Here is a 23,597-nt window from a genome sequence, read left to right on the forward strand (position 1 = left end):
CACTGCATTAGTCATATACCCTTGTTATCTGTTTAGACATCTGTTTCCTACACTAGAAGTCCCTTGTGGGATGGGGAACAGTAAGAACTGGGATCCCCTTGATTTTAAACTGCAGCATCCTGTACTCAGCATGGGCTTAACAGTTGTTGGTTGAATAAAGAAGTGATGCGATTTGATGAATAAATAAGTTTTAAAAACTGATACAAATTAATACATAATTAGCTATAATTTTCTCAATTTGGGGCTAGGCTTTAATAAAACTTCCAACATAGAAACCAATTCCAATATAGGATTTAGTTTGCTGGATAGGTCACCAGGCAGAATACCAAGTAGCTGAGCTTTGGTGGGACAAGGATAGATGCCCCTCAATTTCTTTAGTTTTCCAATATTGTCCCCTGTTGTCCATTTTCTCTTCTCATCTGTCTCTTCTTACTCAGCTGCTCTCCCTGGCTTGCCCCAGACTCCCATATGTCTTTTTAAATTAAAGGCAAAATCCTCATGACCACTGCAATCTCTGGATGGAACCAACGGCATGTTGTTTCTTTTCTTGAGGTCTCCTAGCATTGGTCCCTGGAGCACCCGGGGACAGGCTTAGACCCATCACTTCAAAGGCAGTACTGCTCCTGCATGTGATCCCTCCCTATTAATACTGCTTCTCCAACTATCCACTCTTTTTAAGGTAGATAGATGGAGATGGGGATGGAAAAGGTGTGGGCAAGAGCATGGTATGGACAAGGATCTGATATACAGATAAAAACACAGAAGTGTTCAGGTAGTGTGGTTAAAAGTATGGGCTCCAGGGGCTTCCCTGGTGGCGCAGTGGTTGAGAGTCTGCCTGCTGATGCAGGGGACACGGGTTCATGCCCCGGTCCAGGAAGATCCCACATGCTGCGGAGTGGCTAGGCCCGTGAGCCATGGCTGCTAAGCCTGCGCGTCCGGAGCCTGTGCTCCGCAACGGGAGAGGCCACAACAGTGAGAGGTCCACGTACGGGGGAAAAAAAAAAAAAAAGGTGGAGTCTATGTCCCTTGCCCTTGGTGAGTCTTTGTGACTATCTATCTTAACCAACAGTGTACAGTGGAAGTGACACTATACGTGACTTCTAAAACTAGGTCATAAAAATGCATGCACTTCCACCTTGTTCTCTTGGGATATTCACTCTCGCAACTCAACCACCATGTTATAAGGAAGCCCAAGTAGTGTGTGGAGGTATCCACATGGGGAGAAACCATGATCCCTGATGCACAGCTCTAGCCAAGCTCCCAGCACCAACCTGCCAACCAATAGTCACATATCTTGAAAGTGAATGTTCCACCCCCAAGTCAAGCCACCCAGCCATATTTCACAGAACAGAGATAAACAATCCTCATGGAGCAGTACTAAAATTATAGATTTGTGAGCAAAATAAACAATACTATGTTTGGGGTAGTTTATCATGTACCGATAGATGACTGATGCAGATCTAGAAATAGATAAAATTATCTGTATTTTTATGAACTGATATTCACCCTTTCTGGGGAAAGGGGGTATTTGTTTTATGCACATCATTTGTTTCAACAAAAACATAGTTTTTTCTGAAAGGCTGTTATAGGTTATAAGGAATTTTCACAAACAAGAGTCAATGTGTTCATCACACATAAATAAGTATACATGACAAATGATAGCTCCATGTTACCAATTGAGTAACCATGTCTTAAGAAAGTAAATCAATCAAGGTCACACAACTCAGAGGCAAATGAAAAATCATGAAGCCACATCTTTTTACCCCCAATCCAGAGCTGTTTGCATTATATCATGCTGACAATCTGGACAAAGAGGTTTGAAGACTTGATCCAACTATTGGCTCAGTTACAACCCCTGTGGCCTGAGCAAGGCCCTCTATGAGCCTTGGAGTCCTTGAGAAAATGAAGTGTTTAGATCAAAAGACCTCTAAAACCCCACACAGCTCGAATATTCTCAGAGAGTAGAAATCCTCCTATACTTGTTAGAGCCTTTCATTACCTCTTATTCCTTCCAGATTGGATTCTTCTCTTGATATCCTACCTGCCTCCTCTGTCCTTACTCACACATCCACCAGATTCCACAAGCAAATTCACGTTTGTGTTAAATCCCTGTGCACAAGAAGTCTTACTTCACCCTCTCCTATGGTAGGCAGGTTTCTAGGATGGCCCCTAGTGATCCCTGCGCCTCCTGGTATTCACAGCCTTGCATAATCTCCTCACTCTGAGTGTGGTCTGATCCCAGTCACTTACTTCTAACCAACAGAATGTGGTATATGTGATGGGATATCACTTTCACAATTAGGTTTCACATGATTATGACTCATATCTGGTGAGCAGCCTCTACCTTTTGCCATCTCAGATTCCATGCTTTGATGTAATGAGCTGCCGTGTTGGAGAGCTGCACATGACCAGGAGCTGAGAGCAGTCCCCAGCCAACAGCCAGCTAGAAACTAAGGCCCTCAGTTCAACAACCCAGGAGAAACTGAACCATTGACAACAACCAGCTGGGCTTGGAAGCAGATCATTCCCCAATCGAGCCTTCAGATGAGACTGTAGACTCTGGGGCCAATATACTTATTGCAGACTTGGGAGAGACTGTGAACTGATGGTCCAACTAAGCTGTGTCCACATTCCTGGCCCACAAAAACAATGTGAGAGTGTGTGCTGTTTTTAAGCTGCTAGATTTTTAAGCAATCTGTTGCACAGCAATAGGGAACTAATACTTTTTACTGTGCATTAATAATAAGGGAGATCCTCTGAATGTCACTGAAGGGAAAAACACACTAAAAACATGAAAGCCATGTCTCCACCCACACCACCCAGCATCTCTATCTCAGGGGATCCAAAACAAGACACAGTCTTGTTACATTTTCAATCATACCAACAGAATCACAGCCCTAGGAAACCCAGTCAGACCCTGAAGGAAAGGGATGGTGGAGTTACATTGCATCATATGAAATGCAAACAGCAGTTAGGCCTGAGGCATGAAAAGGAAAATATACTATTAGAATAGATCCAGGTCAATGTGGACACTCTGTTCAGAGTTTCTCAAGAAGGTGATAAATATCATTTAAAAGCTGCCTTATAACTCTAATACCATAGACACTATGAGTGGAAGGAATGAGTAAGATCTGGCCTCATTTACAAATGGGGACCTGAGCCTTAGACAGAGGAATTGACTGACTTTACACAACCTGTTAATTGCAGAACTGGGAGCAGAATCCATTTCTGTTAGCTCAATTCAGTTCTGTTTCCAACGCAAATGCAAAAAAAAAAAAAAAAAAAAAAAAATTCATTTCAAGCAAAATAGCAATTCACGTATTTCATTCTTAATAAATGTGACTTGCAGGTATCTTACATAAAAGGACACTAGGAGAAAAATTCATAGTACATGCATGTGTGTATGACAACATCTCACATATATGTAAGTATTCAGATGCATAAATAGCTAAATGACAATTTCTAATTGCTTAGTTTTAAAAGCAGATTAGCAGAGAAATCAATGTTGGAAGGAAATGAAAAAAATTCTATGCAAAAGGTGACAGGTTTATAATGTACTACTTCCTTCCAAAATCTGTTACAAATGTCAACATTTACCCTAGATGAGTGAGAGAATGATGTGCCTATCATAAAATATATTATGTTTAACATGATATTGCATCTGAAAACTGGAATGAGTTTGAAAAATATTTGTATAGCACTTCATAATTTACAAAGCACTTTAATGCACAGTATGTCATTTACTTCTCACAAAACCATATATGGTAAGCAGAGGAGGTATTCATATCGTGGATGAAGAAAATGAGGTTCAGAGAGATAAAGCAACTAAAATTCATACTTCCTAACATGGCAGAGCTGGAATTGGAATGCTAGTTTTCTAAATCTAAATGCTTAGTCTAAGAATTAGAGATGCAAATCATTCTCAATTAAAAACAAAAATCTTCCAGATTCTGTCAATTTACTGTGTAACCAGGGGGAAATGCTTCTGAGTTTGGGTTTCCTCCTCTAGAAAATGAAGACATTAGGCTAGTGTCCACTACTGACACTAGAGCGAGCCTTCGGAGAGTACAGCTGTAGAGGTGAGACAAAGGAGGGAAAGGATGCTGCTTATAAAACATTTGACTGACAAATCAATGTTTGCTTTAAAGGGTTCTCAAAGTATGGTCCCAACATCAGCACCATCTGGGAACTTCTTAGAAATACGAACTCTTGAGAATCACTGCAGATCTACTGCAACAGAAATTCAGAGAGTGGAGGCCAGCACTCTTCTCGACAAACCTGCCAGGGCATCCAGAAGAAGAGTAACTTGACCACAGCTGTCCACGCTTTAGTCTCCGTGCAGGTGATACACAATGAGAATAAACTGTACTAATAGTCCAATATTAGGCTTATTAAATTGTGACAAGATCATAATCTATGAGTCATGATTTTTGTTGTTTTTTGTGGTACACGGGCCTCTCACTGTTGTGGCCTCTCCCGTTGCGGAGCACAGGCTCCAGACGCGCAGGCTCAGCGGCCATGGCTCACGGGCCCAGCCGCTCCGCGGCATGTGGGATCCTCCCAGACCGGGGCACGAACCCGTGTCCCCTGCATCAGCAGGCTGACTCTCAACCACTGCGCCACCAGGGAAGCCCATGATTTTTGTTTTTAAAGTGAACCTTATTTGGTTATCAGAGGGATTACCCTATAATCCACAGAAATAGATGTTGATGATTCATGCATATGTCAGATGAAAGGTTATTTGCTCTAGCATTGGCTTTAGAATCCATGCATTAGAAGCTACTAAAATAACCAAAAGAACTGGACAGAAGCTGAGGAACAGCTAGACCCACACTCTTTGGCATACTGTAAGAACGATTTCCGCTATATGTAAGATAGATAATGTGTTCAGAGTTGTATCGTGATTACAGACCAAATTTATAAATCAATCTTTTTTTTTACATAAAAGCAACAACTTGGACAATTTTAAAATAGGCATTAGCATTTAATTCCCAATAATAAGATCTGCTACTGCAAATGGTGCTAACTATATACCAAACACTGCTTTAAGTGCTTTACACATGGTAACTCATTTATTCCTCATTACAATCCTATGAGGTGGATACTATAACTATCTTCATTACAGAGATGAAAAAACTGAGGTACAAAAAGCTTAACTGACTGATCCCAGGTCACACAGAAAATGGTAGAGCTGGGATTTGAACTCAAGGCAGTCTGGTCCGAGAATCTATGATTTTAATCAGTACAATATACACAGCATTTTCAATAATCTTGAATTCTATGAGGCTGGTTCCAAATCATCCTGAACACCAGGAATCTGGGTTCACATTATCTTGAAAAACATGAACTTGGCCCTTCAATTTGCAGACACTTTCCTCTGGTTGCACATAATGACTCCCAGAAACTTCAAACCAGACGTACAGAAAAATCTTCTCTAGTGAAATAATAAAAGGACAGAAAGAAAAATCAATATATACATATTTTTTCTTTTATACAGGGCAAAAGCCATACCAACTCAAAGCTAAAAACACCATGAGAGATCATCTCATTCCTCAGGTCCAGTTTACAGATATTGAAACAGACCCAAAGAGAGGTAGTGATATCTTGACCAGTCATGGAAATTCTGGACCTTGTAAGACATCTTAAATAATTGTTTCCAGAGGTCTAACCAAGTTGTCCAACTTGTTTTTAAGAGATGACATGTTTTTGCAAGGCTGAGGAAGTAGTCTCTTTCTGCTTCACCCTCACACTGTTTCACCTATAGCCCTTCTCAGTGTTCATCCGAGTTCTATTGATATTTGTAAAGACTATCTTCCAAGGTCATTGAAGGTTCCTGTCAGTAACAGTTCTTAAAAAATCACACATCTATACTAGCTATTATAGCAAACAGCACAAAACCATTATTGAGGCTGAGTAGTTTGTCTTAGACACAGAAACAGTCAATTTGGGGGCCTGGAATAGGACCAAGGTCTGTCTTTCCTTCCAAGTTTTCTATCAGGGAACAGAAAACTCCAAACCCTGTGACCAAGAATGAGAGTACCACAAAATCTTAGCATCATTCAAATCAATTCTCCCATCTGTTGCCTGAATTCTTTTCCCAGCATTATTGCCAAAATTCATTTGATAATGATGATGGTGGTGAGAGCGACAGTAATAACAGTGTCATTAAGTGCTAGATAGCATATCCACACATTATACACACACCCATTATTTCACGTGGTCCTCATGTAAACTCTGAGATGTATTATTAACTCAGGTTAATAACCGAGGTTTTAGAGAGTTTAAATAACTCACTTGGCAAATGCCAGAGTATCATTTCAACCAGCTCCAATGAAGGCAAACTTGCCATTTTCTGAGGCAGCCTGCATTGAACTTCAACTGTCCTTATTGGTAGAAAGGTACTGTCCTTATACTGTATTGCCGATTCCCTTTCTTGGCCTCTAAATATTAGGCTTTGTTCTGCTCTCTGGAGCTGCATAGAAGTCTGTTCCTATCTGCAGAGATTCCTATCCAAGTAAGGATGGAAAGCACAGACAGCTTCCACAACATCCAGGCTGAGTTCTACCTCTTCCTCTTCCAGAAGCATTCTACATGTGCTTCTTTCTTAGGATGTATACTCTGTGCTGTAATTGTCAGGTATGTATTCTCCCAATAGACTGTGAGCTTCTTTAAGGCGGAGGCCATGCACAATTTTATCTATGTATTCCAGGCACACTGCTCGATATAGAGCTTTATTTGTTAAACTTTTAAGTGAGATATAATTTACATACCACTAAATCCACTCTTCAAAAATGTACAGTGTTCCTTAATATATTTATATCACTATCTAATTCCAGACTATTTTGATCATTCCCAAAATAACTATTGTCCCCACTGGTAGTCACTCCCTATTCTCCCCACTCCTCAGTCACTGGTGGCCACCAATCTTTCTATATATATACATATATATTAGCCTATTCGTATAAATAGAATCATGCTACATGAAGTTTTTTGTGTCTGGCTTCTTTCATACAGCATAATTTTCAAGATTCATATATGTTATAGCACGTATCAGTATTTAACTTACGATTAAATAACATTCAATTTTATGGACATACTACATTTTGTTATTCATTCTTCGAAGGATGGATGTTTAGGTTGTTTCCACTTTCTGGCTATTATGAATAATGCTGCTATGCACATTCATTGACAGGTTTTTGTGTGGATATGTTTTAATCCTTTTGGATATATAATTAGGAATACAGTTGCTTGATCATATGATAACTCTATGTCTAATCTTTTGAGGAACTGCTAGACTTTTTCTAAAGTGGCTGTACCATTTTACAATCAACCAGCAACGCATGACAATTCCAATTTCACTACATTATTGCCAACATGTGTTACTGTCTGTCTTTTGTATTATAACCATCTTAGTGTGGGTAAAGTGGTATCTCATTGTAGTTTTGATTTGATTATTTCCTGGATGACTAATAATGTCAAGCATCTTTTCCTATGCATATTAGCTTCTTGTATATCTTTGGAGAAATGCCTATTAAGATCCTCTGTCCATTTTTTAATTGGATTATTTGTCTTCTTAGTGAGTTGTTAAGAGTCTTAATATATTCTAGATACAAATCTCTTATCAAATATATGACTTGCAAATGAATTCTCCCAGTCCATGGGTTGTTTATTCACTTCCTTGATGGTGTCCTTTGAAGCACAAAAGTGTTTAATTTTGAAAAAGTCTAATTTATCAAAAATTTTTTAGCCGTTTGTACTTTTGGTATCACTGACTAATCCAAGGTCATGAAGATTGCTCCTATGTTTTCCTCTAAGAGTTTTATAGCTTTACTCCTGATATTTATGTCTTTGATCCACCTTAAGTTAATTTTTGTATATGATATGAGGGAGGTGTCCAACTTCATTCTTTCACATGTGGATATCCAGTTGTCCCAGCATTATTTGTTGAAAAACTGTTCTTTCCCCATTGAATATCTTCGCATCCCTGTCAAAAATCAATTGCTATAAATGTAATGGTTTATTTCTGGACTCTCAATTCCATTCCATCATCTTATATGTATACTTTATGCCAGTACCACACTGCTTGATTCCTGTAGCTTTGTATTAAGTTTTGAAATGGGGTAAACCTCTGCATTTTTTTCTCTTCAAAATTGTTTTGGCTATTCTGGGTCCCTTGAATTTCCATATGAATTTTATATTTCACCTGCCAACCTCTACAAAGAAGAAAACTGGAAAATTCTGACAGGAATTAAATCTGCAGATCAATTTGGGGATCTTGCCACCTTAACAATATTGTATCTTCCAAGCAAAGAACCTGAATACCTCTCCACCTATTTGGGTCTTCTTTAATATCACTCAACAATTCAACAGAGATTTTATGTTCAGTTATAATCAGTGAACAAAAGAAAAAACTAAATAAATGAGTGAACAAACCAATCAATGAATAAGAGAGCTCTTAGTAAAACATACACAATGGCCACCTTCTCAAATCACATTTCCCTTTTCAAAAAGCCACCCTTTACTAGTCCCAGTTTTTAAGCTACATTTCTGTCTTTTCCTCGTATTTTTGTTTCTTGGTTTTTGCTTTTTTTTTTTTTTTTAAATAAATTAAGGGCAGACGTGCCCACTAAGCAACTTGAGGCAGAGACAGCAGCACATGCATGGCAGGTTTCCAAGAAGATTTTCTTTTCTTTTTTTTCAGAATGGATATTTATTTATTTATTGGCCCCCTCACAGCATGTGGGATCTTAGTTCCCCAACCAGGGATCAAACCTGTGCCCCCCTGCAGTGGAAGCAAAGAGTCCTAACCACCGGACCACCAGGGAATTCTCACATTTTTGGTCATAAATTTTATAGTTTCTTTCTCTTTTTTCCATTGATATGATGCAGTGTGGTGGAGAGGTGATGGCTGAATGATGCACCTCCATTCACACCTTTCCTTCAGAAGGTACTCCAGGAAACTTGTTCTAACACAGCTGCCAGCACACCACCCTGAACCTCCCTCTTTTTTTTCTCCATGCGCTGGTTGTGAGGTCTCATCTACAAGTAGACTTCCCTATAAACGAAGTAAAGCAACGTAATTTTTAGCTATGCTAGGCTGGCTGATGAGAAAAGGAGTCCTACAATTAGGATTACATAGAGCATTATGTCATCCAGGATGCTATTTGTAAAATCTGTTCCCTGGCTTTGACTGCCTTGGTAAGGATCAATTTAACATCGGCCATTTAGGAAATAAAACAGCACTCTGTGTAGGTTGGGTGGCAGAGAGAGCCAAGGAGACTCCTTACTACACCTCTAGCAGTACCTGAGAAATAACAATTTCCAGTATTTTCATATACGTAGTACAATATCAAGATGGAGTTCAAAACAGTTCAAGACAATTTACAAATGATTCGGGTAACAGGCTTACATGTCTCACTATTAGTACTTCAAGCTTTCTGAAACACCACATTTCTTAAAAGGAACAAATAAATATTCTATCTCTTTAGCCCACTTTAATTTTTTTATTTTACTTACACAAGCAGAATATGTTACTTTAATGGATCCACTGTTTACCATCAATATAAGCAAAGAATCCATTTAGAATTAAATTATCTCTTTAAAATAAGTATGAAGTTTACATATTTTTAAGGATGTTCACAGGGACATATAGATAGAAAGTTTATTTCCATTTAAAAGGCGCAAGTTAGGTTAAGGCAATTAATTAGTTGTGAAAGAGCTTATAATTGGCATACACTTATATCATTTCAAATATCGTGTCAGGAGGTATCAGAAATAATGTGGTAAGGAAGAAGATGAATCATAGGGTCTCAAGCAAAAGTCATATGATAATTCTGCAGACTTTTGCTTTTTTTCTGAGAAAAAGGAAGCATATATCAGCTCATCAGTCAGGTAACTTTTTGTCTCCTATCACTGAATTCAAAGAATTGATTGTGTTGATCTTTGTTTTAGGCAACACTGAGTAACATGAAGGTCTTCTCTTTTCAGCAGTTCCATAGAGGATGCAGAAAAGAACTTGATATTTATTTTTATATCAACCCAACAATAAGAGAATAGTTATAGTATTGAATTTTAACCCCAAATAATATCACCTTTTCAACCAAGTGCATTGCCTTCAAGTGATATAAGGCAGTGCAGGGGTAAAGGTAGAAATTTTAGCTGATTCAGCAGCTACCATTAAGTTGTCCTTATAAAACTCATTTGCCTCAGCTGTACTATTTTTTTATTGGTGCAAATACCTGTTAATTATGGAAAAATCAGAAAGCAGTTATAACTATGTCATATACTAACTCGATATCAATTCCGGAGTGGGTTCTCTAGCAGATTTCTAGGGTGTGAATCTTTACATCATTATTGGATTTGATGACAATATTTACTTATTTATTCAGCACATATGAATTTGTATGTCTCTTGTTTGCCAGGAAACGAAAAGATAATCTTGCCTCAAGGACTTCATACTCTGGTATTTAACACAATTATATTTTTACTGTTCAAGCTTAAGGCATTATGTACTTTTATACTGTCTCTATAAGGTATACTCTGTGAGGTACAATTATTAAATTTTTACTTTATATTTGAGTAATTTGTGATTTAGAACAAAAAAACATAATCCAGTTCTATTCTGTGGTCTTGAACCCCAATATGACAGCACAGATTAGGTACATGTTTGGGTGAGGGCCCGGAACCTCAGAGAGGTCAAATTCACAGAGAGGCAAATTCTAAAATTCACAAGTGGCCCTGTCTGTACTTACAGATGAAAATTATACTTACTGGCTCAACAGCAGTAAGTGCCCAATTTGTACCTTTTATTTCAATAAAATTCCCGTTTGTAGTTTTATGTAAACTGGGAATATGTATGTTCAAACTATGAAACATAACAAATTAAACTTTCATATTTGTAGTTGATATATTCACTGAAAGGCGATGTATAACTTCCCTGGTAATTCTTGCACAGTGTGAAAGGAAACTTAGCAGTTATACTCCAATGTGGTATTTTGTGGAGAGGACAGACCAGTTACTCACCATGACAAATGGTGATATGTAGGATTGGTTACTAACCACCTCCAACCTTCTGTCTAGAGAGGCCATCGTTATCATCATTATACTTCAGTTTGGCATATAAAGGAAATGGATGTCAAAATGCACGAAACAGTGACAATATCTTATCTGAGATCCGGCTTTTACTCTTAAAACACAATATTCCCATGTATTTGCCACGGTAAAATGTAATCATCTCGAGTAAAAAATATAGCCGGATTTGTATTTTGTTGTTTATTTGCTTTTAAATTAAAAAAAAAAGAAGAAGAAGAAGGGAATAAAGGGAACCATGGGGTTTGAGACCAAGGCTGCTACCAAAATAGATATTTAAACAGTGGGAGAGGACGACAGAAATAAGAAAACCAGTCCTGACAAGAAAGCTCTTTAATTCTGCAAATGTGATGTGTGCGTCTGCATGGACATAAGGCTAATTATTTCCACTAAGATGCTGTTGTAAAATGGAGAAGCTCAACAGGCATCTTTGTGAGTTTCTTTTGAAACCAATGCCTGGATGGAGTGACTAAGTGTAATGAAACACAATCATCTCTGAGCCAAGGTCTTGCAAACATATCACAGCTAAAGGTTACCCCAGGGACCATGGCCAGGGTACCATAGAAGACTCCCCCCCTCCCTGCCCTAGGCTCCAGCAGAGCTGGCTTCTCCTGGGTACTCTCAGCAGCAGCTGCCTTGCTTACCTTCCTCCTATTTCACTGCTGGGAGCTAACCGACACCACATACTCAGAGCACACCCTTACATTGGGACAAGTAAAATGGGCATTTTGGGGCAAAAGTTTTGTAGAGGTTCAATTCAAGGTAGATCTTCAACCTAAAGTTCCACTGTGAAAATGTTACATTTTCATGGTGCTCAAAACAAGATTAGATGTTAACTTTATTATGCTTGTCACATAAGACACAAACACAAACATCACCCTCTTAAAGAGGAGAAGGAGGTATACATGTTATTGAGATGCAGTTATATACAATCTAAAAATCAATTGCCCGTCATCAAACTCACGGCATGCAACTCTGAGTCAGCTAAGGGCTCCACCACCTCGACCTCATTGTTACTTAATTTTGAGGCTTCCTGGCAGGTAGAGACTAATTCAAAATAACCCAGATCTTCTAAATGCGGGCACCGCAAAGAATTAGATCCCCTGTTCTTTTAAAATGGTATTTTTGCCTCTCTTATTTTATTGGACTCCATTTGGTATCATATATGAGGCTTCTACTATATTTCGACTTTGACCCTAGCTCTCAGAGAAAACTATTAGTAATCAGACAGTACAGACACATGGACAAATCTGTTTTTCTTTCTTAAGCAAATCACAGTATGCACCTCATTTTGTCCCAGTTGAATATGGGAAGAGCAAATGACACTATCCACACCTTTTCTCTTTTTCAACAGTATAATACCCAGTTCCTATCTCCATTCCCAAGAAGCCAAAAAAGCAGCAGCAAAGTCCCAGTCTGCAGGGATAGTCTACATCGTACCACACAGTATTAGCATGTTGCAGCCTTCATCTCCCAGTAGCCTACATGTTTGGGTTGCAATGAATAATATGGAATATTAAAAATTTAATTCCTAATTAATCTCCCCTGCAGCTGCTCATGGCTTTTGCAAGCTAGAACATGGAGCATTAAGAGAACAGAAGATCCATGGCACCATAAGACTCCACCCTGATTATGCTGCCTGCAAGCCCTCAGGCCACATGAATTCCAAATAAAAAGCCTTCCATGCAACACAGACACACCTGAAATAATTTCTTAGGTTGCCTCATGGATTATTGCTCCATGAAAGGGACTCAGTGTGGCAGCACTGGAATTTCAATTCGAGATGTGTCCATGTGACCAAACAGCATGTATGTACATCAGTTTCCAAATAGACTAAGAAATTACAATACTTTTAAAATGCTTTAAATGAGAAAGATAAATAGATCATTGATAGCGCAACCAGCATTCAGAAAGGATAAACCCCAAACCTTCAAAGACCTGAAGCTTCAAAGTAAGCTCCAGACACAAGCTAGCAATCCCAAAACAAAAATGGGAAGGATTGAGTGGACTGTTGTTCAAAGCCAACATCTTATTTCTTGTAACTCTAGAACAACATGGTCTCTCTGCAAAAGGGGAAAAACTGTAGCTACCATGCCCATTTTAGACATATAGAAAAGGAAGCTAAGACTGGTGATGTGGAGAATTCACACAGTTGGAGCTCCTTTTCGAGAGGTGATCACAGGGAATTGAGAAGATAGTGCTCTTCTTATTGGCAAACTTGGGAGCCTAGACTATCAAACTAGGTCCAACCCTATTCTTATCCCTGGAATCTCTCCAATTTTTTTCATACTAGTCTAAATGAGGATAGTGAAATTTCAATTCCAAAGAAATTTGATTCAAAAATACTAAATCCCCAGTTACAATTAATATACAATATCTGAAAGTTCTTCCAAGTCACCTAGGTACCAGCTCCAACCCTACTAAACTCACTGCAGGGAAGAAAAGGCAGCTTTGTAGTAGGAATTCGAAGGCCAGCACTCTAGGCCTGGTTTTGTCAAGAGAAGGGAAAGAAAATCGTTAAGTCCATGGATTTATCCTTTGTCTTCTAAGAAATCAAGAGAATTTCAATGTGACCCCGTGTGGCTCTGCCCAAGAGTCTAAGTTGTACTTTTATTAACAGTAGAAAGCCAGATGGGCGGGATCCAGACACATACTAATTCAAAGACACTATACTATCATAAATTTTCTGTTTATCTTTATGTTTTTGATCTGTCTACTCCTTTATGTTTCCAAGCTATATTTTAAGGAAAGTACCACAAAAGAGAGATATTTTGGAATAAACTAATTGAAATGCTAAAGGGAACCAAGGTGTCCCTTGGTTGCCCTTAGCATCCACAGGGAACCATTACATCATGGTTCAAGCAAAACAGAAAAAAATCATTCATCCTACCTCTAACTGAGCCTCCCTGAGCAATGCTCTTTCCCTCTCTAGACAAAAACTTTCCTTCTGTAAAGTAAGAGTTTGGCTACATGACCTCTAAGCTGTGATACTCTCAGATCATACTGAGTCTGCAATTCACCCCACAACCACTTCCAAGCTTCTCACACCTGTTTTTCTAAAACCACTCCCTAATACACACATTTTTAAATGATCAGAAATTTTATTGCTAAACACTAAGGTAGTTTAATTGCATTACTCTGGGCAGTGGCTGGCACAGATGTACAATTTATATCTTCTGTAAAACTTGCTGAAGGTGTTACCCTCCAAACCCTCTGTCTTCAGAAACACTGTTGCTACCTGCCCCTCCCCCCAAAATTTCTCCTTTTACTGAGAGAGTCCTTGGGCATCAAGGCTACTTAGGTATTAAATTAGTGCCTGTGATTTCATCTGCCATTCACTTTGTATTCCACATACCCTGTATCATAATTGAACTACCTTATTCTTCCAACAAGACATTCACTTTCAAATTGCTTGACTTTCTCATTCCTGTTATTCTCTCATTTGAATCCCATGCCTTTCCCATGACATATGCAGCCAAGGGAACTCAAATTCTACCTGCTCTGTGCAGTCCTCCCTGACACTTCCCTAGAAAAGTATAAAATATAACGTTGATATTCCTATCTTTGATTTCCCAACAATTTCAACATCTGGTGAGTCACACAATAACTTAAAGTAGCACATCCAACAAAGCCCTTCTTTTGTGTCCCTCTGAATTGTTTATGCATTTGTCTCTTCCGTAAGACTACGGATTACTCTAGATCAAGAACATGCTGACACACCAACCTCTACATTTCCAATGCCTAATCCACAGTGGGATCTCAATAAATGTTAGCTGAATGAATGAAAATGTGGAATGAAGCCGTATTTCCCAAATAAAAATATGGATAAATAAGCGAACAGAAATAAAGTTGGGACATCTGAGAGTGGAAATTGCCCCTTTCGAAAAAGGAAGAAAAAGCCCCATAAAAATCTATTTTCAAGAGCTCAGATATTTTTCAAAGTTGTTATGTGAATAGAGCAACTTTGGACCACTTACTGTACAAACATTCCACCTATATGATCCTTTTCTGCTCAATCCATGAGTCAAAGCAGGCTTGCAAAGGTGATTCAGAGGTGGGTTCGGGAAAAGCACACAACACATGCTTGAATAATGAGAAATCACAGACCTGCTAGCCTACTTTAAGTGGTCAGGTGATTCAACAGGTTTTGCAGTTTGCTTTGGATCAAAAATGGAAACATCAAAATTGGGCAGCAACAGTCTACATTTCTAGGACTTTTCAAGTACCTTTTGATTACAACACAACACAGTCTACTGCGGACATCATCTTCTCTTAGCACATACTTTTAATATTTTAAGTGTGTGATTACTGTTCTCACAGCATATAATTATGTTAACCAATAAATACTAACACATCTAATTTAGTTCCACCAGAGTAAAGATAATTCAGAAGAATGAGCTGCTCCTCCCAATTAACTCTTGCTTTCCTAAATTAGAATAATAAAGAAGTTAGAAGGGATCACTCTTTAATTTCTGAATGGAACAGGCAGCTGAAAAGTGGAATTCTCAACCTGTTCTACTTAAGAGTTATCACTATTAATTTTTAAAATTTTTATACAATTTCTAAAGGTAATTTTCCATTTACAGTTATTACAAAATATTAGCTATATTTCCTGTGTTATACAATATATCCTTGAGCCTATCTTATACCCAACAGCTTGTACCTTTCACTCCCCACTCCTCTATTGCCCCTCCGCCCTAATTTTTTTTTACCCTCTGAATGTTTTTCTTTTTATGAGAAAGCCATACTCAAGGGACACTGCTCCTCATGTGACTGATTAGTGTCCCTTGAGTATGGCTTTCTCATAAAAAGAAAAACATTCAGAGGGATACCCTCAATCTGGTTCTAGAACTTAAAAATCAAACACGGGTCTAAATTCAAGGTCCAGCTGTGCGCACGTTGTAGTCATATGTCCTAACTTAGTTTCCTCACCCACAAAATCAGCACACCATCTATATCTCAGAGTTGAGGTATCTGTATTTCACTGAAGTGTGAATAGATGTGAAAGTGCTTTATTTTACAATCAGTAAAGCACTGTGCAAATATCAGTGATCATGAATGTGTGTGCACAGTGAGATTGCGCAAACAAAAATGCGGCTACTGAATAAACCCATTAAAATGCAGTGGTTTACGGGAGGCACGTGCAGACACAGTCTTAAAGGATGAAGGCTATGTTAAGCAAAAACCTCTATGCAGAATCTCCCCAGTGTATATCAGGGTATGAGAACTCAGGAGGGGAAAATAAAGAGCAAACAAAACTCCTGTTTAAAAAGGAGGAGAGGGCATAGAAGTATTTACTCACGCAATGGATGAGTCCAGGGGCAAAGTCAGTGGCCTTGCTGTTCCGAGAAAGTGGGCTTGAGGTATTTGCTTGGGTGGAATTGGAAACATGCTTAACATCAAACTACAGTTTGCTGGAAAACATTTCTGAGACCTGGGTCCATCCTCTTGCATCTTTTCAGAGTTTGTCTTATTTCCTATGTTCCTTTTTCAGGATGAATCATAGCTTTCTCCTGCTTGAAAACCTTCAACTAACCCTCATTATTTATAAAAGACAGACCAAAATCTTAATCTGGCATTCAAACAAGTCCCCAGGCTGTTAGCAGGAAGCCCCCAGGCATGTAGTCCACTTGAAGCTTGCGATGGCCTCGTCTGAAGCCATCACACTGCTTGCAGTTCTCTGAATGCAGCCTGGACCTTCCTGCCCCATGACTCAGGCTGCTCTCTCTCCCCTCTTGCTTCCAACATCACCGTTCCTCCCATCCCTTAGCTGAACGTGCAAATCTTCGGATGAACCTTCTCAGATGTTGCCACCTTTCAAAGAATATCTCGCTCTTTTCCTTGTGCTTCTATATATCTGCCATTGTTGAACTTAGGATATTATAGGCTCCTGACAGATGACAACTCGGTCCTATTTTTCTCCCTTTCAACCTCCTAACAGTTCCCCCAAAAGACCACAGCCCATGCAACCTACCTGCAGCTCAGCACGTGTTTATAGAAATAAAGTGAATTTTCACCACTGACAGGTCTAGTGGAGCCAAGGGTAACGAGAGCTAAGGAAGAGCTGAGCTCTAGTGTGTTTCGCCGTGTGCCCCTACATAGCTGACAGTCCCATTGTATGTCTAGAAAAGGCAACGGGAACATGTCTAAAGAGGAAAGCACCTTACGAAGTTCTGTGTTGAAATGACTGACAGCAGAGAAGCAGGACTGGCTTTTCATCTGTGAAATGAACCATTGTGAATATAGAGGCTGCTGTTGAAGAACTGGAGTGCTGTAGGTCAAGCAAACATCCCACGAGAGTCAAACAACACGGTGACAACAGTGCCAGTCCAAGATCTGCATGCAGAGTCCTGCTGGCTGTCTTCTGAGGACTCACAAGCCCTGAAATTGACTTGCCGTTACTTTCTCCAGACCGGAGGGAGGCAGGGAATGACCACAAGCAGTGCGAGGTCGGCTTCCAAAGTGCAGATAATAAATGAAGGTGCAGAAGAACAGCCATGCTCCAAAGGAAGCCAAAGGATACAAAGAAGAACTGATAACAAGGCACCATTTGAATTAAAAAAAAAAAAAAGATTAATTGCTGTCACCAAATTCTGGTAAGATTGGGGAGAAACTGATATATTCAAACTGCTGGTGCCAGTATAAGCTATGTACCACCCGTGGAAAGAAAAGTAAAGAAAGCACTCGTAATCCCCAATGTAGAAATCCCGCTCTAAAAAAACCTGAGTTAGGGAAATAGCTCCAAAGAAAATATACACGAAAATGCCCCACATAGCATTACTTCCAACAAGCAAAAAAGCTAGCTGCCTCGATATCCAACGTAAGGAATTTCTTAGAAAAGATGTAGCCCTCACCCTAAGTTTAACATAGTCATGCTAAGCCATATTTCTGAAGATTATACCAACGTATAACAAAATATCCACCTAGACAAAGCCAGAAAAAGAGCAGGGCAGTGGAGTAAGAGATTTAATTTTATAACGTTTGTGTATAACACTGTTGGGTTATTTTAAAGAAAAGACTAATCAAATCAATGAAAGAAATGTCTGTTAACTAACACACGTTGATATTAAATAAAAAGACAACTTAGACCGTTGACTCTGAGAAAATCCAAAAAGAATGGAAGGGATAAAAGAAGCAGCTTGTTCTTTCAGATAATTGCAGGTTATCTGTGGTGACTATTTGCAGATAGCTCTTACCTGCGGAGGCCGAGGCTTGTAGGGGGAGCTGCACTCCAGGTCGGCCAAGATGCTAGTCAATGAGTCGATCTCAGCGTCCAGGCTCGAGCGTCTCTCCTCAAGGGTCTTGCCTCCAGGATTTCCCTGTGAGAAGCAACACAGTCATGTTAAAAAGGGCAATTTCCAGTTTCCATCCATATCAATCTGAGTTCAAATTTCTCAAGTTATACTGTGACTCTGTCCAAGGTTTTCTGCACTTCATTTCCTTTAGCTTTGATAAAATCTCAGTGAGGTAGGCTGGAGAATTATCCCTCTTTGACAGGTAAGAAAACTGAAATAGATGAGGTGATTTTCCTAAGGTCATATTCATATTTAGAGGATATTCCCTTTGATGAATATCCAAGTTAAAGGAAGTAAATGTCTCCATCCCTGCACTGAAGGAGCAGATCCAACTAGGGACGTAATGCAAATTCCACGTTCAGAAACCACTGTATAGAATGATGCCATTTTAGTTGGAGTAGGAAAAGGCAAGGAGAGACTTACAGTCCAGGAAGAGGAATGGAATCAGTGTGAGATCAGTAGACTAGGTGTGTCTGTGTCAGAGAGAGATGGCAAGCCCCGAGCGATGCCCCTAAAAAGTGAACTAGGATAAGACCGCTCAGGGTCCTGGCCAAGGGGCTGCAGAGGAAGCACGTGGCAGTGACCGCTGATTATGAACAGGGGGATCTGTGGATTTCATATGTCAGTGTCCCATGTTAGCGCGAGCACCGACTGCTACCGGCATTGAGAATCCATGTGGAGCGAGCAGAGGGCAATAACACCGCCACAAGGGCATCCCCAGGAAGTGGGAGCAAGCTTAGGACAAACGAGCCAACAGTTTGCCTAGAGCTTAAGGCAAGGACATAGAGAGTGAAATAGCAAGGAACCATAAAGGTCGCCCTAGAATTTGGAAGCAGGGTGAGTTAAAATAATTTTTTAAGGTGACAATGTAATAACGATCATGGACATGTGATGAGAATGTGTCTTAAGACTCCATCAAGAAATCACAGTGAATCTGCAGTAAGGCCCGGTAGGAATGAAATAATGGGAAGTTAGTGTAATTGAATTAACTCTATTGCACGTGTCTAAGGAGGTTAAATATCAGTATAGTGTCTGGAAGAGTTTAGAAAAAAACCAAGAAACCAGAGTTTCCTCAGTGACAACAAAACCTAGGGTCCCTGACAAGCTAGCATTAAAATCTTACAATTCTCCGGGTAAATTTATCTTTTTAATGAATATGATGCACCAGACAATGATAGCATAATGGTATTTCCAATTAAGACCACTAGTTTCTTTTCCCTTAGAAGCTTGTTCCCAAAACCTTCCCTGAGTTCTTATTCCTTATTTAATTCTCTGCATAAAACATCTCTATTGGGATCTAGCATATTGGTCAGTCTCTTGTGAATTTAGCCAGCCTGAGTTAATCCCTCTGGACCTTATCTATCCCAGGCACGATGATAACATCAAGGTGTATGAAGCTATAGCCCAGCCCCTTGGAGCCAAACCCAAAGACTGCTGCCTGCCCCGTAGGCAGTGGCATCTGTTCTTGTGAGCCCTCTTTAACTATGGGTACCTTCAATCACATTATCTAAAACCACCTTCTCATCATTTTCTCTTTCTGGATGCATTTGTATGACCCCTCTATGGCCCTCTATCCCCTCACCCTGTTTGGTTTATTTTTCCTGTAATATCTATCACCATCTAACATTATATTTTATGTATATTTGTCTGTCTATCATCAGACTCCCCAGGAGAATGTAAGCTTCATGAGGGCAAGGAATTTGTCTGTTTCCTTCCTCGTTATTTCCCCAGAATCTTGCTCAGGGCCTAATCCATGAACGCGTTCAATGAATAATTTGAGTAAATAAATGAATAAGTAATGGCAGACTCTGCCATAGGTCCAGCCCGTAACCTTTTCCATATAAACATCTTTTGGGTAAAATCAGCTAAAAGTACAGCAGGATCAGTGGATGCAAAGGGAAGCAAAAGGCTCAGTGTGCCTGTGTGTACACACTTGCATGTGTCTGTGTATTTCACGCTATATGGCCCAGATTTGAAAGTCATCCTTGTGAAAACTGAGTGGCTTTCCTCAGCCCTCTTGCTACAGCCAGAAATGGGAAAACAGTGGAATGACAGGTCTCAGAGTCTGAATTTCCAGTTGACCAAACCCTCTAAGACCAGTGGGTCTCTGCCCTAGGACCAGATGTTTTCAAAGAGCTAATCCCTCTATTAGAGTTGATCTCATCTTTACTTCATTGAGTATTAATAACTATGAAATACTGTGGTATTATTGAGAAAAAAAGACCCTAAAAATTTTAAATTCAAGTGAACATTCTGGCAATGGATTCTGGTACAAGGAAAGATAGGATCTCAGTTGTGTTATGGAAGGCAACTGAGAATTGTGTGAACCTGATTCTCTTATATGCAGTTATAAAACATTATTATTAACATGAATTTGATCACTGTATTCCCATATACTCATAGACAGCACAAAATATTGGTAAGGGTGGTGGACTGGAGTCTAGTTAAATTCTTCCCTGGGCCATAGTTTCTTCATCTATAAAACTAGGAGAACATCACCTGCCCTACCGAAGCCAGAGAGATGTTACAAGACTCAGATAAGAAAATGGATGGGAAAAACACTCTTTAAATTGTAAAGTGCTATAATTATTATGATTTTCATAAATTGCATTAATTACAGCAACCAGTAACTATAAATTAATATGAATAATATAGCTATTGTTAATTCTTCTTCTTAAAGGGAGCATCATTCATTAAGTATTCCCTTGGGGTATCAGTAAAGAGACAGGATTTAATCAGGTCTTCAACATCTGTACTTCACTGTAGCAGACAGCACAGCAACTGCCCATGCCCTGAGTAAAGGGATACCATGGAGCCTCAGAAGTCACAGAATTACCTTGAGCCATGCAACGAAACAAGTCATTATAGTGTCCGACCAGCCTGTGCATGTAAGACCTCATTCTGCCTTCCCTCTGAGTTGGGACGACTCCCCATTTTCAGTTTCTCATATTAGGTTGATGCCATGGAACAAGTTCCAGCCTAATGCTGCGAGATTTTTCACCCAAGACCCCCCTTGCTGCCCTACCTGGCTTTCTGATAAGAACTTTGTTCCTACATTTCAATCCCCATTATGGACTAGGATAGGCTTCTTTCTCATCACTGATTCTCTACTTAACGTCTCAGTTCAAACAACTGAAGTCCTGCACAAGTCTCACCACCAGCCCTTCCCTTGGTGCTTCATCTGCTACCACAGCATCTTTAGATCCGGGAACCACCTTGCTACTCTCAACACTTTACACTGCGCACTGGAGGACATAGTCCTATAACCAGCTAATGGAATCCTACACACTTACCTACACGTCTTCTCCTCAACTCCCTGTCACTGCAGCCTTTACTAGTCACCTGACGGTTGAATGACCTGCCCGAGGCCAAGTAACAATAAGGAAGAGTCTCCTGACTCTTGGCCTAATGCTTTTTCCAGATACCAAAGGGCCTCCTATAAAGTGGTCACTATAATAATAATGATTCTTAAGCTCTTCAACAATAAGTATTATGAGAGATTCCACTGTCTTAGCCCAGGATCTGCCGAAAACAAAGCCTGAGACAAAGGCTTGTGCGCAGGTCACTGATTTTGGGAATCAGTCCCAAAAAACAGTACTGAAGGACCGGACAAGTTAAGCAGGAGAGGAGGGAAAGCCAATTCAAAGGTGCTGAATTGAGCTGGTCACCAATACAGATAACTAGGGCTCCATTTTCCTGGGAACCCTCTAAGGATCTCCATGAAACGTGCCTCAGATTGTCCCATGTAGGGAATGAGAGAAGAGAATGTTCATCCTCTGGCTCTAGTCCTCTACTGGTTTAGAATCACCTACAGGGATATTAACTCCCTCATGCTTGTCCCAAGAAGTACAGAGGTAGCAGAAAAGTCCCAGGACAGAGAGTGAGAGAAAGGTTTTACAGCTGAGGCTGTGCTGCCTCAGGTACTGCTAGGTCATACCTATGCAGTGGTGGTTGCCATGGCAATGGCTGGCATCTGAAGGTGGAATGAGAGGGTGAGAAGTAGGGTACAAAGGGTGTCCAGTGACTGTGTCCCCTTATTAACAGCTATAAAACTCACATGAATAAGCCATTCATGGGATATTATTTCCTATAAGTCACTTAATTTCATTCATTCAATAAATATGTACATGATAAAAGCTCACCAAATCACAATCAGGGCTTATTATAATTTGGAAAATCATAATTCTCAGTGCCACTACTAGGATTACAGGGTGATGACTCTCCCACTGTGAGTACACAGAAATATACTTTAAAATAGGGCCCAGAACCAGAATTCATAGCATGTGAGGCCATTTGGGTTACATTGTTAGTCCACTAATTACAGGTGATAGATAAGGAGTGCCAGCAGTGAGTCATGAAAGAGCATCATTTGTATTTATTTATTTACTCACTCTTTACATCCAAATATCTTATGTAAAAAATTAACTCATAGAAAAGTTGAACAAGTAGCAAAATGAACTCCATCCACACACCCTTCACCCAGATTTATCAATGGCCAACATTTTGCCTCCTCTTCTAATAACAAAAATATATTTGCTTGCTTGTTATTGTAGTTTAACTATTTGAAAGAAGTTGCAGAAACTTCCTCTCCATATACTTCAGCTTACATATCCTAAGAACTAACTTTTCAATACCATTGTCACACCCAAGAAATGTAATGTGGGTGCAGTAGTAATCGGATGCATGCGTGTTCACGTTTCACCAGAAGTCCCAGTAATGTCCTTTTATCGATTGTTGTTAATTTCCATCCAGAATCCAATCAAAGATCATACACTGAGGTGACATGTCTTTTTAGTCTCTTTTAATTTAGAACAGGCCCCAGCCTATTTTCCCCTTTCATGAAACTGACTTTGTGTAAAGAATTCAGGCCAGGTGCCTTATAAAAAGTTGACCAATATGGCTTTATCTGATGACGAGATTCAGATTACACACGTTTGTCAGGAAGAGTCCATGCGTGATGCTGTGCTCTTTCCACTGCATCACATCAGGAAGCTCATAATGTTATTTGGCCATTTAGTGATGACAAGTTTGACGACTTGGTTAAGGTAGTGTCCACCAGATTTCTTCACTGTAAAAGTGTCTTCTTCCCCTTTAAATCAATACATGATGTGTGAGGCGACACTTTGAGACCCTGCTAATATTCTGCTCATCACAAACCTTTCACCCGATGATTTTAGTATCCATAGACGATTCTTGCCTGCGTGGATTATTGCA

General features: G+C 39.6%; 1 protein-coding gene across 2 annotated transcripts in view; it reads right to left on the reverse strand.

Annotated features, from left to right (window-relative positions):
* The window catches only part of LPP (LIM domain containing preferred translocation partner in lipoma), a 688,992-nt gene that overhangs the window by 335,327 nt on the left and 330,068 nt on the right, over positions 1 to 23,597 (reverse strand). For both annotated transcript variants that reach the window (XM_027109047.1, XM_027109037.1), the window contains exon 6: positions 18,285 to 18,407. In XM_027109047.1, the coding sequence (XP_026964848.1) occupies positions 18,285 to 18,407 (123 nt within the window). The remainder of the gene's footprint in view (positions 1 to 18,284; positions 18,408 to 23,597) is intronic.

Source organism: Aethalodelphis obliquidens, unplaced genomic scaffold (assembly GCF_003676395.1).
Source record: "Aethalodelphis obliquidens isolate GAN/ISIS:26980383/991018 unplaced genomic scaffold, ASM367639v1 scaffold1, whole genome shotgun sequence".
Classification (NCBI taxonomy): Eukaryota; Metazoa; Chordata; class Mammalia; order Artiodactyla; family Delphinidae; genus Aethalodelphis; species Aethalodelphis obliquidens.